The 20,706-nt window shown below is 40.4% G+C and overlaps 1 protein-coding gene across 6 annotated transcripts in view; it reads left to right on the top strand.

The window, feature by feature from the left end:
* Positions 1–20,706, top strand: part of LOC111245216 (frequenin-1-like) — a 148,982-nt gene that overhangs the window by 102,481 nt on the left and 25,795 nt on the right. For 5 of the 6 annotated variants that reach the window (XM_086981718.1, XM_086981724.1, XM_086981711.1 and 2 more), the window contains one exon: positions 17,423–17,561. In XM_086981718.1, coding sequence (XP_086837844.1) covers positions 17,423–17,561 — 139 coding nt within the window. Of the gene's footprint in view, positions 1–15,616; positions 17,279–17,422; positions 17,562–20,706 lie in introns of those variants that run through there. The other variant, XM_086981728.1, reaches the window with a different exon arrangement.

Genomic DNA, 20,706 nt, shown 5'->3' with positions numbered 1-20,706 from the left:
TTAATTTCTCTTCATTTCGAGCTTGTGTTTAACGAATAGTATATCTGATTGCTTTTTATAGCAATTCATAGTAAAAAGTCGCTTCGAAAAGTGAAGATCGTTTTTAGCACTAAAGATCTTTATTATTGTCCGGGAGGTCTTGTAAGGGGCTCAATGTCTATGGACCAGTTGACAATGTGAAAGGAAGAACTTAATTGTAATCAATTTAACGCAATATCCAATTTAATTCAACGAGCACATGATTTCGTTATGTATTCCTTCGTAAGACACATTTCGTTCCTCATTGTGAATCTGTTATTGAACGACTCATGTGACAAGTCTGGGGCGTTTTGATAACGCACATCCAACTTTGGATGCCACCGTCCGCGCTTTGGAACTGCGATCAGAACTTCCAAAGCGGCACGAGAGCTATCGTTCATCTGCATCTAACTTCTTCAATCAACAAACGCGCAGACATATGAGTATTCCTTTTTTCCTGCGTGATGTATTGGGTATGGCTTACATAGGCTGTTACGCAGTTTTTTTCGTTGCATATTGCTTTAATAATAATTGATCTTGAACCTTGGAATTCAATATCAAGTCTAATTTAAAATTTGAAGCTAAAAGAAGTTTAGGCGGCCATCATATACATAATAACAATATGCACAACGTAAGTGTAAATAACTTCCAAAGAAAACAAAGATCATTAGATGGGGTGAACGTACTTGCAATACAAACGCAAGCTTCTTTTCGATGATTTTCAAGCGAAGTACAACATTGACCACCGACGGAGGTAGTATATTGAATGATACCGAGGCAGACACTTCAACGGAGCTACATAAATGTTTTATCGACGAAACGGTCGATTGTTGAAGCTTCCGGTTCGTTATTTTGCGTTATATTGAAACTAAGCACTTATTTGCACGTTGGCCGATGCAGGCGCCATCATCAATCAACTGCTTAGAAAGATGTGTCCACCAGTCACTACGACTGCGAAAGAGTGATGCTTTGACGTCAGGGAGACAACCACATTAAGGTAGAAGGTTTTTCGTTTTCTAGCATTGGACCTATGGAGACGCCTTCCCATATTTCCTCCCTTGTCGCAGTTGGACAGTTCCGCTCGGATTCTGTCCAAACGAAACAGATTTGTCCTCGTCAACGCAACATGTGGGCTGCGTTGTATGGCTTTTTACCGATGTATCACCCATCTTATCTCTCCGTAGTCGCCTCAGGTGCCCGGACAGCAGCGAGTCATTGTGAACTAAGGACCTTCGACGCACAGCTGTGCTCTGGCACCTCGTGTTGCCAGTATTATTGTTATTGTGTTTATCCGGGAAGTCTGGACTAACAAGAAATAAATGAAGATCGTCTTCTTTCAGTATCTGTTTTGCCTTTTAATACATAACCTTAACAACAATGATACATAATTGATTTTGATGACGCTTTAGGTCATTTTCCATAGCAAATAATAGAGCGGCCTCTTTCCGATGAAACGGAGAGACTCGAATTAACAGGTTCTGGCAAAAAAACTAACATTTGTTGTTGATAATTTCTCTTCGAAAAATTAGGGAATTAGAAATAAGAAAAAGCTTTCATTAGTAAATTTATTCGTTACCCATGCATGGACTTTGTAAGGAAAGGTACGGATAACTAAAAGTCACTTCCATAAGAATACGTTTGTTAAAAGAATTCGGCAGCGTTGGTATAAGCAGAAAACGTTCACGAAAAAAATGTGTAGTAGACATCACAACGTCAGATACGATTTGCCAGTCGTCTATATATATATATGTATATATATATAGTCGTATATGCTAAAGCACTACTGTATTGTTATACATATATATATAAAAAGATAAGTAAGAAGTTGTTTAAAAGGTCATAAGACGGGTTAAACTGTAGGACTCACAACGTGAATTTGGTCGCCATAAGCCATATACTTTCTTCACTAGCAAGCGAAGGCATTCGCAACATTAAATGTTCATATGCATTATTCAGACAAGCATTCTATTGTTTAGTGATCATCCAGTTGGCCATTTGATAGAAATGCACATATCTGATGTCACGTAATACGTGAGAGCTAAATCTAAATTACGTACGTTACGTGTCAGGTATGCCAACTGGGACGGAGCTTTTGCTCATCAATGTACCGATAATTTGGTAATAGACTTCTGCCGCAATTCAGCTATGCATCGATCGCGCCTCGCAGGCATTGATGATTAAGTATGAATTTTCTCGCGTCATTACGAGCTTCAGCCTCATAGACGAAGCACGCAACTTCAGTATGCACAGACCTCTAGGAGAAAGGCACCAAACCACTAGTGGATGGCTAGACAATACCTAAGATGTGTCTAACATCAGGCTGAGTAGTTTCAGAGATCAACTATGTGCGTTTCTGCGCTATTTTTCGTTCAGTTTCATTCGGAGCAGTCCGAAATATGGTGTTCATTAGTGACATTGGTCTATTTTACGGAGCTGACACCGCCATTACTATCACTGAGTGAAATTCACAGCGAACCACAAGCACACATTCGTATAACGTCCGTTGTTTTTTTCTGCCCCAACTTGCATCAGAATTGAATCCTGCCCAGATCCTTCCATATCCGAGTCTAGCACATGCAAAGGTTCTTTCAAGGACTAGGACTATGCTCGACCCTCATAGATGTTCTAAACTTTCCGCCCACGTAATGTAGATTCAGCGCTCGTCTCGGTGTCCGGTTTATGTACGTATCACAAAGCAGTACAAAAATAGCGTTTTTGTCGGCAGAATATCAAGTGAACATAAAGACTAGTCTATTTAGAGAATGAATTGATATTAGTGAAAAAAGGACTTGATAGTGATATATTACTAAAGTATATTGAAATAACAACTAACTAAGTACCGGATTTACTGTAGCCGTTGAGAAGCGGTGCGTAATTTTTCGAAATTAATCCTCTATTCGTGTTAGAAGCTTCAGGTAAAAGCATATATGTATGTCAATGTGGTTACAGCAAAATTCTCTATTTTCTTCTTTGTAGAGTTTTTCACAAATATACTATCGCACGCAAGAGTCATCATTAGTGTAGTGTCTTCATACATGATCATCCCACTATTACTGCATCTAAAATCACCTAAAAATCTTCATGGCGAAGTTGGCCTTGAATGTTTACTCTTGTTGCCAGAGGTAGATACGTAAACACACAGACACACATTAACCGAGCTTCTCGAATACTCAGTCTCGAGAACTGGGCCGAACAAATAGTGCCTCGCAAATCGTCAAAGTATACACGTACTTCACCATCGAATTAAGTGAGTTAGATGTACTTAGGTAATAGATGTGCCGGCTCGCAACTATGGCATATTCGAACATTTACAGAGCGTGTTTGAGGCAGTGTAACTACATTTAAAATCTACCGAGAGCCTCCTTTTCTCCGCAAAAATATACGGGACCTTGTTTATATCTTCAGCGTCTCGTTAGCTATGTCCATTTAGGACTAGCAGCCAATGGTGCAGCTTACATCTTAGTTCTGTCTAAACTTTTTAAAGTGTCAACACAAACTGATTGGTTCTACCTAACCTTGACGAACCCGCGTGACCGGCTTTTAGCAGTAGTTTTCCTCTAGAGTAAACATCTGTGTTGGTTATTTCATTGTCTACCGACAGTCACCGAGACACATACTCTTAAGGCTGGTTCTATAGAGCGAATCAGCTGCATGTTTTTTCGAACGTCAGCAGGTTTTGAGGACTAGGAAGATCCACTTGGTGAACAGGTTCTGAATAACAGTTTGTTTGTAATTTCAGTACGATTGTGTATTGTAGTTACGGGATACAATACGTCCTTGCCTCAGTGTGATTGAAACGCTATATAAAAAAGATTTCCCGTGACAATTGTGCTACTTCTGTTTAAAAAACCTAATTTTTTAATGTATGTAAAATTATATAGAGCCTTGAGTCATCAAATGTATCGGTTTGGTATAAATGTATTTAACTACTCGATGGTATGGTAGTGCGCAAAATGCAGGCTCTTATTAGGAAAAGTTGAAGCGTTAGGCAAGATCTATTTCATTCGACATCTTCCCTACCTGACACTCTGTTGTGGCCCAATGGACTAGAATATAGCATCTGCTTTTTACCTGAACACATCTAATTTACTAGCGGGTATTACAAAATTAGCTCATGGCCATAGCCGTAATATCAGGATCAGATCTTGCAATTTACTTCATCTGATATCATTGCTTGAAAACCCGCTATAGCAAGTTAATGAATGGAGGTAACTAGCGCTTACTTGCAATATGGCCAAGACGTCAGCGGAGACGGTTCGTCCTTGAACTATATAATAGAACTAGATGATATATATATATATACATAGAACTATACAATAGATATAAGAGTCTATAATAGATCATTTGTGTAGAATATAATTTGAATGCGCGCGTTTTACTTAACCCGCAAAAGGTAAAATTTAGAAGGGCATTGGAACCGAATCACTTCAATGTTGAGAAACGTATGATACGACAGGACAGAAGATATGCACAGGGCTTAAATGCAAAATACTAGGTTTGCGCGAGAGCACGTATGGCCGTGTCAGTGTTTAATGGCGGTTCCGATTTTCTGAAGCAAGCCAGCGCGGGCCAAAGTTTCACGTCCGGATCTCTAGAGACACGCAGCGTAGCAAAGGCTAACAGCAAATTGCGCTGATTCAAAGCTAAATGGAGAATCCATAAACGGACTACGTGTTGGGACTATGTCCCACCAGTACAATTCTACAGGTCGTCCTTCAAAGGGTCGCACAAAAAATAGGTAAATGCGCCTCATCTAAGCTTAGCATCTCTTATCGAACGCGCCTTATAATGTGGGATGTCAGAATATTCTTCTCAACTGTTACGATGATAAGGCGCGGCCTAGGTGTCCAATGCGCATCTCGCTGGGTGCGTCGCCATGGAAAGCATAAGGAAGCAACTACTGATGGTTCAATTTTCAGCACTGACAAATCATTATTATGAGATATCGTTTGTTATGCCTTTCCATTGTTTGCTGAAGGAAATCCAAATAGGTTAAATAAAATCCACCTCGGTTAGGATTTATGATGAGGGGAGCAGTTCTTAATGCTATACCAACGAGGTGATTTCTAGGAATTCTCTACACAGTAGAAATAGCCAACGATGTTGAAAATAAAAGTATATAGAGTTAACACAAAAGCTTAGCGCCCGCCGTCAGCGACTCACATACAGATATTTAAGGAGTTGCTTCTCTAGTTCCGACTATGATTCATATATATATGACTCATTCTGAGTCATCGAAAACAGAAATCTCACACCATATCGACTGGAACAGCAAATTTACCCGTCCATGTACACCTACCATAGATCTCGAACGATAACGATTAGAAAAGCACCAACGAAGGAGTGCAAGACGCGCAAAATATCTGCCGTCTTTCAGTTTTCTTTCGTTGGCCATGCCCTCTCTTGATAAAGATCTCTTTACCTTCTTCGCAATTTAATTTGGACCACTGTTTTACCGGACAGCTCCTAATACCGCTCGTACCCACGCCAGCAAGGGTTTATAGATGGCAGTAGTTGCCCGCATGCTGCTCGTCCGGGAGCGTTTGCAGTTACCTTAAATCCCAGAGGCCTTTGAGGAATTGCGAGCGAGCGCTGGTAACTGTACAGACCACATTACAGATGAGACGCAGAGATATTAACAGGCAGAGCGACTAAAAAACGCATGGTTTCAACAGATATACATTTCCAAAATTTCCTACAATATAAACATATACAAACACAGAGATACACAGAAGGTAACATAAAAGGGGTCACTACTCCCAAACAAGCGTGGCGCGAAGCGGTAGCTCCGTTCCGTACGCAGAGGATCTAACCCCACTCCCGGATTCGTCTTTTAGCCGGGAGACGCCTACGGGGTCTTCTCCTTCGAAGGCACACCCGGTCGTAATAGCGGCAGTACGATAAAGATTTCGCACGGGTCCCACTAGCAATGAAGAGCAATAGCCAGGAGGATAACGACGACGGAGGTTCATTAACTTAATTAATTTTGCATAATTCGCACCGTTAGCTAGGGCAAACGCTTGCTGGAACGTGTTAGTTAGGCACAAAGGGAACAACAGAAGCAACCGAAAGTCTCTTGGTCTGAGTCGCTTTCTGCGTTGCTAGGACACGCCATTCTTTGGACTCGGTTCGCTTCCTTCTACCCTGCCTTCGAGCTAGCCAGCGTCTGCTAGCCTAGGCGTCTAGTGCTGGCTGTTGCGTCTTTTAGATGTTTCGTCGGCTATAGGACACCAGCAGTTGGTCAGCGGTCGAAACAACGAGGGGGATAATGATGAAGCCGAAGGTGTGAATACAAATGACGATACCTCTCCAGACCGAAAGCAAAGCAAGTGGCATTTTTATCTTTGCTACTCGTTACTTAGCCCGTTCTAACTAGAAAGTACTTGTTGTGACTGTCGGGCTGATAGGCACCCTTGGAGAATAGGAGACATATATCAATGTTTGCGCATATGTTAAATACATTGATATTTTACAGTTGTATCTGTCGTAAGCTTGTTTGATGGCAAACATGGCGCCAATCGTTCCGGAAATGTCTGGCAAAAGACCTAATATTTGCGAAACACAATTCTTTACGGGATTGCCTGTCAACTAAAACGAATTCCGCAAAGAATAACGATGTACCTCTAAATTTCTTTAAGTAGCCACATTTTATGATTTCGCTTGTTCTTAATACTGTATAGGACAAAGACAAACAGTTCAACCAGTAAAAAGGGAAGTTTCGTTGGCCTCTACTGATAACATACACATAAAAGTGCTACTCTTATATTATTTCTTGCAATTCTCTCAGAGAGTTTTATTGAAACACTTCTCCTTGCTTAAATTTATTGAATAATAATGAATAATAATTGATTATTATGCCAGCTATTAAACTGACGCAAATATTTCAACGAGACATTCATTATATTTTCGTTTTCCGGGCGTTCTTATATATCAGTTTGGTTCCCATCACGAATTCAATATTTGTAAGTTAGGCCCCGACGAGGTGCGTGAAGTTTGATTCGTGGATACATGAGATTAGGATTTCGCTTGTATAATATGACAAAGAATCTTTCTCCTAGTATACTATCGGAACTAACATTAATGGCAAGTGATAAAAAAGAGATGAGTCTTTATCTGTTAGTTTATAATAGATATACCAGCTGATGAATAGAACGGTGGTCATTGTTTATTATAGAAAAACGGTTATGATTCACAGTGGATTCAGGCGATAAATAAACTAAATATGAACTAAGACAATTATGCGTACCAACATACAACTATGGACAATTCTAGCGCTGTGGTCAAAGTATCTTTGGGTTCCTTGATACACCTTTGCTCTAGATCTTAGTCCATTCATCTTTGGAAAACATCCTGAACCTCTCTCGCTGACGGGCAACACTCCAGTCGTTTAGATATCACCGCGTCGCGGTCAATTAGAATGTATGACAAGTTTTGACATTTCTTCTTTTTACTATCCAGCGCTTTCATTTTTAGAAACGCAGCAAGCTACTAAATGCAATGTATATGTATATGTATACATATATATATATATGTATCGATGTAATTAGCGAGTGGGAACACCTAGGCAATTAGCAGACTACGTAAGTTAAGGTAACGATATCTTGGTACGTACTATAAGTTCTCTTTATTGTTTGAACTTAGCTTTCCTAAACTTTTGAACGGAGTTACTATATTGTCATATACAACCTCGTTATCGATGGCTTGTTTCAGAAATTCAATAATAGGACACATTGCGCTGCCTATCACACACTTTAAACCATGGAAGCAACTATTTTCACATGGACTTATATCTCACGAATATGGGCCTAAAGCAATTTGTCGATTCTGCGTTTCTCAGTTCGAGTCATGGCTGAAGCTCACTGATGAGGCAATACAAAGTCGTTGACCGCTCATGGCTGGGCCGGACATCCATAAGGAAATTCGGGACATTTGGCGGAATTGATCGTTTCCCTTTTGGGGAGTATATCGTAAAAGCAAATGCGCTGATATCCATTGCGAGTAGGAGTAGAACCTGTCCGCCAAATGTCTGCGGCACTACCACAGAAATAGCTTTTCCTCCTGCTCGACGTTGTTCTTTCGTAAGATCGTTCTCTAGTGGAAGCTATAGTATCACCCAAGCTTCGTCTGTGACGACTAATTGTTGTGCAAATTTAAACCTGCTAAACTTAGGGACAAATGGGATTATTATCCGGACATAGACCGATGCCGTTCCGTGCTGAAAGTTACCTGTCTAAAGCTTACCTAAGTACCAGTAAATTGTTGCAAACGTTGTTGTCTTCTACATCTTTAGTGCTTTCGTTATGATTTTGTAATACGCACTTTAAATAATTCCATATTCGTTCAAGAAGGTAGGCATCGGCCGTACTTCCAAAATTACCACAGCGTGTTGTCTTGCTTGAGGTTTTGGAATGTAATGACTCTCTCTCTCTCTCTCTCTCTCTTCGATCTTCAGCCTCACATCCTTGAAAAAATTGCGCAGTTAACAAACCATAGCTTCGTCAAGCTTCCTCGCCCAGTTCCTCACCAGCCTTTGATGAATTTTACCATAATGATTCCCTTGAAGAACAGAAATTTTATTATGAAACATTTGTTTTTAGCACAACATACTGTATTTACTTTTAAAGTAATTATTCCTTGCTAGCATTCAATCATCCTATAAGCATAGATATCTAAAAATCAAAATCATATGTTTACTAAATCTAATAGCGGTTTTAGTTTAAAAGCTATTAAAAATATTTGGCCCATTAAAAAGACACAAGTATACAAAGATCGATACAAATAGATATTGACTAAGTGACTTGTGGGCAACTTTCACAATGTAGTTTGTCATATCGAGCTCTAGCGGGAGACCAAATCATAATTTCAAATCGCTAGATGTATATAAGGCCCAATTTAATACGGGTTCTCGTAATTCCATATTTAGCAATAATGTTTCCTTATAGAGCTTTAACACCGTACAGCCATGATCTGAACTACCTTCCTTTTTTACGAAGAGTATCCTTATTATTCCTTCAAGCCGTTCTCGCTCTGATCTGCAGTATGACACTGCTCAAGCGCCTGGGGTGGACGCCATATACGGAAACACACACGCCATAAAACTTCTCGGCACGGTTGACGACACTCTGTAGATTCTTTTACGGAAGTACAGAAATACTCAAACATTTTCAACCTTTTCGATTTATCCAAGTAGAATGTTGTGTAAGTTCAAGTAAGTAACTAAGTAAAGACAGAACAGATACGTATTTGTGTGTAAATGTGGGTGCGCGCAAGTTCGTATGTGCGTCATCAGGGACGATGACGAAACTGATGGATATACGAATATATAATTGGTGACGCCCAATTTTGTGTTTTTTTTGCCCAGCTCATTGTACCTCTCCTTCTACAGCATGGGAAATTTGGGTCGCACCAGTAGTAGTCTGACTTTGCTCCTCTTTCAGGCTGCAGGAAATGTTCAGCTATTGGACACGAAGTAAACCTTCTATGCGTACTTTTTTTTGTTGTGAGTTATTGACGGTTAGAGGAAACTAATAGTGGCTGAAATGAGTCTACGAACCTGTGTTTATCCGTTCAAACGTATAAATATCAACCGCTGACGACTATGTAACATCGATAAACTTTTGGTCAATATTACGATGAACCCTTAATCGAATTAGCCGTTTATATCGACTGGCTAGCCCAGACAGAAGAGAACAGAAAATTGTTGAGAAGAATATTGTATGTGTATTTTGCGTGCCGATTTCAGCCGCCTGTCAGAGACAGATTTCTGATTAGACAGAAAAGGTAACCGGGTCGGTACTTAAACGGTTAACAACCCCGCATCCGTAGTGGCTAGCCATCTCATTAGTCTAAAACAAATAGGGGGATGGTTACATATCGTTGAACCGATAGAAAAGAATGGCGTTTAAATCAGGCTCTGGAATGGCGCTTAAAACGCACAGAATTCTGTCAATACTGGCTATTTGCTTCTAGTGTTACTGAGTTCCTGGGTTAGACATGTACAGCCTACATGATAATGTCTTTTGTACAGGGTTAAAGCACCGCTCAATGTTTACTGCTCGTGGAATGGTAGTGACTATGTTGATTAGAACTTGGAAAACTTGATGTCGCTTTACGTTAGTTGATTTTCCACATAAGGACCATATCGTGCGTAAAACAAGTATCTATACAAGAACGTAATCGTTATTCGTAAACGTTATCGTTAATCGTCTCAGCCACTCTAACTGGCCGTAAGGCATTTCAAGGCGGAAAAGGAAAAAGGCACCTCATAATGAGAGATCTGTGGCGCGACGAAAAAGACAACAAAGACGGCCTAGGGTTGACGGCCACTCGTGACAACGGAAGGCCGTCGCATTTCCGTCCAGTTGATTTCTTTTTATTGCAGGAAGACTCGAACTGCCCTAAGCAGCAGCAGCAGACAAAGTAAAAGAACGCCAGCTGCAGCAGCTGCTGAAGCAGCTGTTTAGCAGTAGTCCTGCTAGCATGCGTGTAGTCGCTTGTGAAGGTAGTTATAAATGAAGTCACAGCTAGGCTGGCAAACGAGTCGAGACGCTAGTCCATGCATCAGGCATTTGCAGAAGCTCGGCTTCCATGTTTTACGGTATTGGTGTTGTTAATATAGCGAACTCCATAAATGAGTACGTAGCCCCACAGTAATTAACAACACCCGACCCAGCACGTGGGGCTAACCTTGAGTCGCGATTGAGATGCAGACGAATCAGATGAAGACCATGCATAAGTGAAGTGTGCTATCCTCGTATAAGTGAAGTAGTATGATTAAAACTGTATCATTTGCCGAATGTGTTGCTCGTTACCGTTGCGACGTTCGGGTAATCACCAGCATGAAATGTCAGGTATTAACAATGTACTATCTTATGAATAGCGCGCAATGATCTTGAGACACTAGCTAGTGGTAGCTGGTCTCATTGATTAACTATCATAACTAATTTGGATACTGGTAACGTTCGCAAATATCCTACTCAATGTCTGGTAAGCGAAATTACGTAAAAAAAGCAAAACAGCTCTGACTTACTTGCACTAACGGCGTGATTCAGGATAGATTGCGCCATCGAAACCATATAAGTGTAATGAAGTGTTCATTCCTTAAGTTACTCTAATAATTTAAAAAAGAAATAAAAAAAAAAAGTCTTTTTGTCTAAGGTCTTCCGTAAGGGTCGGCTTATTTGAATAAGTGAACCCTAGTTTTCGAAGGAAAACATCTATGCTAAATTCTAAAATGTTTTTTTTCTTTTGCTACTAGTATCGATGACGAGGGTTGGAGTTTTCGATTAATTTATCGTAACGATATTAGGCGCCCTTTGCTTTTTGTGCTCGGATCGCGTACTTATTAATCGCCTACCTATGTGAGATTACATTTCGTTTCAACGCTTTCCCAGTTACTTGCAACCACGTTAGCGTCATCTGTTCTGTGGACAACCAGCGTTAGTTTTACAGAGAAGTTTTGAAAGTTGCATCGTTAGAATGCGGAACACTAGTCAAGTTGTACGATGATTCGATCGAGCTGCTGCGGCCGTTGCGCTACCTGTATTGCTTGTTCCCTGTCCTATCTAACCTCGCCAAAAAGCCTTCGAGTAAGGCATATTTTTATCTCGTTTGCTCGTCTCTCTAGCGCTATCTTATTCTGTCTGAGAAGAAGACAAACTCGCTTTCCCTCATAGTAGAATCCATAGTGGAAGGAAGATATACCAGAGAATATCACCAATCTAGGCCAGCAGCTAAAGGTAGCGAACATGCTTCGGAACGATTGAAAGGAAACAAGAAGAATATACACAATTATATAAATGCGAGCAAGCGGCCGTAGGAAAACGAGATGATCGAATCTAACAACAACAACAGCAGCCGCAGCCGTAGCAGCATCTGCTATAACTGTCATACAGAATCGGCCCGAGTCGACCGGGCTGGCGGATACCTGTTGAGGCATCGAGTCAGCAGCAGCTGATATCCAGTTTCACGGAGCTAGCATAGAGCTCGAACCAAGTCGATCTACTACCTGTCGTTCAACGTCCTCTTGCGACATCAACTGGCAGCACAACTAACGCCGCAATGTGGGCTTCCCACTCCACCAACCCCCAACAGTCTACCTCCTGTATCTCATAGTAGTATCTTGTCTTTTAGTTTCCCGCTCACTTGCGCTTAGTAGAGCTATTAAACGACTAGTAGGTATCAGTGTAGTTTATTTTGAAAATGGTATATAGTGAAATGTTCCTCGTAGTCGGTTATTATCCTTAGATTTTTATATTGCTATTATTTTAAATTAAATCGCTTTGTTGTTTAAAGCAAGGCTTAAAAGGATGCAGTTCTAAATATCCTGCCCACTGAAGGTACTACCTAAATTGCTGCCGATGAAGGATGTGGGCATGTACTGTAGTATAGTCGTGGCTCAACGCGGTACCACTCGGGAAAAAAATATAAAAAGGGTAAAGGCTGTATGGCTGAAACGAAATGTGGCTTTCCAACCGAAAGCCGATTAATTTCGGACAAATCACTTATAGCATTTATCAACAAATGGCAACATTGACGGCGCTGGGTAGGGAGTTTGAAGTGGGAGTCTTGAAGACTAGACTTAGTTTGTCCGCGCAGCTTTCATTGCGAGGGCATACTTCAACTTCTATTAGAATCCATTCGGAGATCCAACTACCGTCTTTGCGCAAGACAACGCAAGGTGAAAAAGACTGTCAGAGAACCAGACGAAGAATGCAACAGAATTAAATTGTATAGGCTTGCTATTTGATTGGCTAGAACGAGAAGCTAGTCTTGTTACCAGTGTTACTCTGAGAACCGGCCGAGAGAATTAGCTGATTGAATCACCCGAGGCAGATCATCGTCAATGTTGATCTCATTTCTGCTGCTCTTCCTGCTGTTCGCAGTGGGCTTTTCCTCATGGTGGCGTACGATGGGACCAGCGACAGATGCGGGCCGGATACTCCGCTTTACTCCCTTAGCCACTAGAAAATCTTCTGAGCTCTCAGAACGAGACGCCACTATCACCTTTGTTATCGAAGACCGCCGTTCTCGCGCAGCGCGAAAAGACTGGGAACAGTCAGTGGTACCGGTAATTATGATGAGTTACGCCGAAACGCTGCTTCTATTTTTTTGGTTCTTTCTTGTTCTGACAGCTACCACCGTGGCCGGTTTATCCCTTCCACTGCCGCAGCCACTGCCAAAATAAAACTTTTCTGCTTGACCAAAGTCGTTGATCGTCGCCGCCACCAAACACTTTGCTTCTAGCAGTGCTGCTGCTCTTCACCTCGAAACCTCGAGGCGTCGGAAACTTTGAAAACTCTTGCCATCGCTGTTGAAGAACGCCTGTGTCAACTCCGCCACTGCACTACTGCCCCACTTCCTCTGCTATAGCCCATACTGCTCATCGCTACCAAACCACCTAACCTGGATCCTTTGCCCTCCCATATATGTTTTAGTAGCAATAGTGTGGGAGGCTAGCACCAATCTACACTTTTTTTTTGCTTAGTTTCCCTCGAAAATTAAGCTTACTTTTTGTTCACCTGAAATTTCTTGGTCACCTAAGGATGCTGCGATCGTCTTGAGCCCTAGGCTCTAGCCCCGTACTGCCTTGCCCTGCTAGTCTGCTAAGTGAAACGCAACCGCCGAACCATAAACAAAGAAAAATTCTTTTTGGATAATCCTCTTTGTCAGAGGTATCAATATTAGACATGGCTTTATTAAAACTGCACATTTTTTACCTTAGCCCTTTGAACTGACGTGACCGATTTTAACGGAGCATTATTAAAATATGTCAGCATTTATATTCAGAGTCTTCAGAGATTACTTGAGCGTAGTACACGAGCATTTAAATACATGTGAATAGCTTGTCATTCATCGGTGATGGGTCAACTCATACTACGCATGTTCTACTCGGTATGGTAAAGGTTCTGTAATTTTTTCGGAAGGTGAAAAATAGGAATCTTTTCTTAAAGATTCCTATTTTTTAACTCCACTTTTACTACCGCGGTGCTTATGAATGAAAAAGTATGGGGTTTATTAAAATTTTTTTCTTGGTGCAGTAGCATGACGATAGCGAATATATATACCAATAATGGGGATCAAGGCACTGTAATAGGAACACTCTTAATTATAATGACAGTTATTATAATTATTAATTTGAATCTGCATATTATCTTGATTATAGAGTTCCTTGTCGAAAGTTATGAAACTCTGCCTCTTTAGGGAATTCGTTATCGAAACTATTATAACCTATTGGGATGTCGGTATAACGCTTGGCTCACCTATCTGCTATCTCCAAGAAGCTTAAGATATGCATAATTTGTAAAACATTTTATATCAGTGAAGGAACATGCTGAAAAACAGGTGCCACACACACACACACACACACATATATATATATATATATATCGACTGAAATCTGGCCTTCTGTATGTAATATATATATATATATATATATATATATATATATATATATATATTTATTATATGTGTACAGTTTTTTTAACTTTCTCATTTCTCTTTCTGGCTCTATGATTATACAATAACATTCATTTCTCGCAGGAGTTGAAATTGAAATGACTGAGCGGCAAAAACAATCATTTAATCGAAATATGAACGAACTTGCATTTAGCATATTAATCAGACTGCCTCTTTAATTGCTACACGCATTTGTTGACTGTGGACAGATCGCTCTTCAGGACTTTATAATACACGAATTAAAAAGAAATAGAAAAAATTAATGCACTGTAGCTTTTGTATGACGATCCCGATCTGTTTAGAAAGTAATGTCAGTGGCTGTAGCTCTTAGCAGCAGCACTAAAGCCGCAATCATTATGATAGAGCCCAGATCTTGTGATGCTAGAAGAAGGCACATCTACTAGACGTTCGTGGGAGGCTGGTAGTACTTGGGAAAGGGGCAACTCGAATAGTAACTACAGGGATTGTTCCTTGGCAACGGGGCGAGCTGTAGTATCATTGTATGATGATGTGGTCCTCATGGTCAGGTCATTTCGATTCCACACTTTATGCGTGTCTTGTTATCAACCATCTATAACAGGGGTGGCAGTACGACGATGTATGAAGCTCAGACACTCGGGTCGTACTTGAGTATAGGGTGCATACAACCAGCACGACGTTAAGGAAAGGATTTGAAAAATTTTCGGAGACGGGTACATCCCCTCCCGTAACCCTAATATTACCTTCACGATTTGCGGTTATAGCTAGAAATGGTGAGCAACCCGTACCTTAATAGCATGGTTAGAAATAGAATGGGAGATAAAGAATTTGGTCGCCCTCATTTACCACAGGTTGAAGAGGGAACCCTGCTGTTAGGGGTAGCCAGCGATAGGTAGCAGACGATCTAGTTAATTAGCAGCCACTGTGCGCGAACGCTTGCGTGCCACTGCCTCCCTTTCCCGGTTTTTTCGCTACTACTGCTACTGCCAAGAAATCGATAGGTGTCCGACTGCTTAGAATGGCCACTCTACCGCGGTAAACGGCCAGGTAAGTGTATGGACACCCGAAGCCGGTGATGGCATTTTGCCTTGTTGACTAAAGAGGCCTGCTGCTGCTGCAAGAAGAAGAAAAGATAGCCTTTCCGTGTTACCTTACGTAAGTGGAACCACTGGGGGACCTTCTCGTGGCGAGTGGCTAACGGAGTTCGTTTAGGGGCAAAAGGGAGAGCTGAATCAAACAAGTTTTACCCCTCAACTATCCCGTAATCGCTTTAGCCTCGACCAACCTACAACTATGTTACAAGCGGCCTGAGAGAGTTCGCTCACCAGCTTAGGTCTCCCATTTCTTGATACACTGGCTCCCTGTGCGCGTGAGCCAATTCACTACCATACTATTTCTTCATAGAAGGAGCCTGACTGAGGCTGTCTGCTCGCGGAGTTGAAGCAAGCCCCTAGCGTAGCCGTACCTCCCAGTAGGCTTGGTCGGTAATAGAGGACTAGAGCTAACGCGACCAAGCGAGCAGCTTGTGCAACACTCCGTACTGCAATGGTTGAGAGCCGAGCCTTCACTGAGCTCCAGTTGAGAGTGAAGTCCGGCAAATCAAGCGAAGAGAAGACACAGTTTCGGTGGGCGCAGCATCGGCCTGCATTTATGGTCAACATAATGTCTGTGAAGGGAGCGTCAAGAAAATACCATGAGCAAGGGAAACAGTGCACGATAACCGAAGAATTCGTGATTTACTAGTGACCGTCAACCGTCAAGTTATTTCAACCCAGGCAATAGCTGGCACAGCCAATGTAAAAGCCATCTTAAGAAAAATAAACCGATTATAACTGATTTAACTTGATCGAGCAATTTGCAGTTATCGGATATTCGCCCCCCGTTCACAATACAACCTGGTGAAAACAATGTGAAACCATTCCAAGAGCGTATAGTTACTACTGTTACAACTAGATAATACACAGATGGTCATTGCACGCTTAGAATATTAAATATACTGCACAATTTAAAAACGCGCTATATTTGACATAGTTGGAATATGCCAAATCTAGAATATACGAAAACAAAAAAAACCTACACTTATAAGATAGAATCGCTTCGCTTTTAATATAACTATATCTTCTGTCCGCTGACCTATTTAGATTTTGAGTCTGAAATTATTTAGGAAATAAAAAATGCAATACTATAATAATGCAGGTGTTATAGCACTGTTTCGGCGCCGTATCTCGCGCCTTCGTTTATAATGAAAATCTCAGCAATCCCAATTCACCATAAAATAAAAATTTACTTTTGAATATACATAACGCAATATGAATCATGATCTTTAAAACACCCGAAATCATCTTTTATGTGGGACTATACCTCGATAGGGCTTCGCTTCAACTCAACGGTACTCGAACTCAGTACACGAAGTGCTCAGTAATTCACTTTTTCATATTATACATATACTATATATTAATATATATATATATATAGTATTCGATCAAGCAAAATATTTAAGCGTACAGCACTTGCTTCTATCATTACTATCATCACAGAACAGGATGCCCACAGTATACGAAATCACACACAGGCAGGATTTGCCAATGGTCCAGATTTTTCTGGCCCGATCTGTCTGATTATAAAGCGAAACTTAACGGTTCATACGAAAGCTTTTCCATTGAGGCAACGCCTTGGGCCAAATAAATAAAATGCGCAACTGGTAAAAAAAAAACCTTCGCACCAAACGCTAAGCAGAGACGAGAGTAGATCGGACTGAATAGCTTAATCTAAAAGGGCTGGCTACCTCCTGTTGACGACAAACGGTATAAAGATTTATGAATAAGTAAGTAAGGATTCCAGATAAGTGCCGTTTCAAACATTTTTAAGCTCCTACGGATTATCCTTTCCTCCGTGTAACCCTCAACTAGACCGTTGTGACTGATTAACATATCCTTTGGGGGCTCTGTGCTGTGTGCTTCGTTTTCAGGTACAAAGGGTTCCTTAAAGATTGTCCAGACGGTCTTCTCACAGAGCAGGGGTTCCTCCGGATTTATAAACAGTTCTTCCCCCGGGGAGACCCCTCAAAGTTTGCGTCACTTGTCTTCAGGGTGTTCGACGAAAACAAGGTAGGTTCGTGCGGTACGATTTGTCATATTACTGATGCGCTAGAAGATTGTAACATCCTTCTAAAAGCATTATTCTACTTGCGCATCTAATGCTTAAATAAACGTCTAAAATGCTGTTTTCTACCGCCACCACTTCTATGTATATTTTACCTTGAACCAATATGTCATAGCGATGATTAAAAAAAAAAAAGACTTATTTATAAGAATATTCCTGAAGAAGTAGCACGACTTCGTTACAGGCTTGTTTAAACACAAATGATGGCTGAAAATCCATTGATTTCTGTATTGTCGCCTGTACAATTGTATGATCTTCTAAACAGCTTATGTAAACAAAAAAACACGTCTCTCAGCTTTAGTTGAATTATGGATTGTAGCGGTATTACAATTATGAAGCGATTCATGACAAACTGCCGTTTGTAGGCAGGCGGAAGTTTTCACCTCCGTTCGCCGCTTGAATAACGGGCGCCAAGTATAAAACTGCGTCGTCTTCGATTTCAAACGTGTTTTTATGTGAACCATTTACGTAAGATTATTTGAGAAGCTATCGTGTATGAGATATATCGGTTCTTCAATTGCGTGTTCCCATTTGGGTTACGTTCCAAGTGGCTCTAAGAGACTTCTAGTTCTAAGAGGCTAGGCTTCTAGTTTAAGTACTAGTTTAGAGAGCATATATATGTTACATACTGAATTGCTTATATTCATTGACAACGGATTTTTATCCTGGTAGAGTCAGAATTCGAGTAACACATTGCGTATTTATTACTAGTTTTAATCTGATGTAACAAGAAGGCATAGACAACAGGTATTTTCGTGCGGAGGTTTGGATTATGGCGTAATACATAATATGTGTATTTGAATATTATTAACTTATCGCAAAATACGCTCGTACTTCCGTGAGTTGTTATTATTGTGCGTTACTCTGATGTAGCCGGTGTGCGCGAATAGACGCTTCAATTAAATAACTGTTGGACAGTTATCAATACTTGGTCTTGCAAAGCTTTTAATTTTATAAACGCTGCAAAGATTATCCAAGTCTTTGCAAATCTTATAGAACATTGCGCCGTTCCAGCACTCGTAAAGATCAACTTTGCTATTATTAACGCTTCTGGCGTTACATAAAGCGACCATTGCTGTATTGCTAATAATGCTTGAATTTATCACGCGGCGAGTAGCAGCTCGTTGTGTTTCATTGAAGGTAAGTCTGATAATATCCATGTGGGCAAGCAATGAGCGAGAGGAATTCGCTTAACACGAATCTAAGGCTCAAAGAGACAAAAAAATTGCAAGGGTTCCCGCCGAATTTCTTGGACGAAAATGGCTATACATAGGTAATCGTATGTACGACATTCGTTTGTAAGAAAAAGCAAGCTTTGTCTACTATAAAAATCATGGCGGCCAACCTGCATGAGAAGACCTAGTTTATCGGCAGATCGGGCCTATATATCCGGATAATAGCATGCACTGCATCGGTATTGCGCAATTGCTGATAATTTTTTCTAAAAACCTATTTAATTAAAAAAGAAGTAGATAGTTCCATGATGTGAATTCACTTGTTTGTTAGCATCGTTTCATAACGACATAAGGTTTTACTAAATGCAATGTCCATTGTGTTTGTAATAGACCACAAGGAACACAAAGAATTACTATAGAAAACGGAATAACCTAACTAGCGCTATGTTTATTAGTTTTATAAATTATACCACGATATACAGCTGAAAGAAAAGAAAGTTAGCTATAGGCGGCCATATTCTGATAACATTTAAGCTAATTCTGAATTTGCCTGCAATCATCAAAATCGAAACACGTATTGCTTAGATATAAATATTGCATTTTGGAATATGCCGTAAGATCAGGAAACTCGAGGAATTATTCGGATCCGTAAAACCACCTAAAAAAGGAACTATAATAAATTATACCCAGTATAGCACCCTGAATAATAAATATATATGCGAAGCAACTTTTCTGTGTATAACAAAAGTATAAGGATATATATAATAAGCAATAACTTTCGTTTCAGCTTAAAAATCGATCACTCATATCTAGCGTTGTATCTCTATGTATACTTGCCATAAGTTTGAAGATGGTTTTTCAAAGGTCTTAGTTTAAAAAAGAAACAAAATAGAATAGAAATCTAAAAAATGCGTTTTGGAGGGACATATCTGAGTGTGTTCGAAGGATGATTAGGAGAACCAAACGACTGCTGTTTTGAAGGCACTAGAAAGTAAACAATCTAAGAAAAAATTACGTGCAATGATAGGCGTTTCCGGTAGAAAATATAAACAGATGTAGATCCACAGACTTATTAATATGAGAATTCGCATCGACAAGAATCAGTGCCACTGGAAGCAGAAAGAACTTTGTAACACAAAACAGTCACAACAATCTGCAATAAGCTTGAGACAGTTACGCACACTGGCTTTTACCAGTTCCAAGCTAGCTTTGCTCCAACCTGAATCCGCCAGCCAGCAGAGCCCTATATAATTATAATATAATAATTGCAATTGGGAAATTTTGAAACATTTATTTGGGAAGCTGGCCAGCTATATGCAAAGTCTAAATACCTTTTTCGCGTATGCCCTTTACATCTGTACACATCTGTACTGATTGTACACGTCACTGGAACTGGACAGCAGATTTAGACATCTGCTCATTCATAATCCCTGATTAACGCGTATAATAGTAATTGCAGGACGAAGCCAAAGTAGTGCACTTCGTTTCCACATAAAAGCGGAGTAACGTTATAAACGGAGGAGGAACCAATCGAAATCAGTCGCAAAGCCCTTCACGAGTTCCGAAATCGCAATGGAGTGGATATCTTCGGAATTTCAAGATCAAGCAGTGCAATTTTGGCTTTCGCCCTTTATTAGATAAGTCGAACACAAAATCAGCAATACACACAAAGTAACAAAGAGTTTAACATTACTGCGTACATAAACACAGTGTTAAAGATAGGACCTAAGCAACACAAAATCGAGATAGGTAGTATTTTTTGGCTTAAAGATAAAGATTTGTTGTTTGTTAATAGCGTGTCTGTCCTGCCCTTATATCGCCGCATGCAAATTGCATGTGGGATGCAACGCTGATTCGTGAAGGGATATGACAAAGCATATAGAAAAATATACTTTTTTTTTTACCTAGAAGACTT

Source organism: Varroa destructor, unplaced genomic scaffold (genome assembly GCF_002443255.2).
Source record: "Varroa destructor unplaced genomic scaffold, Vdes_3.0 BEIS01000001.1, whole genome shotgun sequence".
NCBI lineage: Eukaryota > Metazoa > Arthropoda > Arachnida > Mesostigmata > Varroidae > Varroa > Varroa destructor.
The sequence above is the reverse complement of the archived record's forward strand: the minus strand, read 5'-3'. Positions and strand labels throughout refer to the sequence as shown.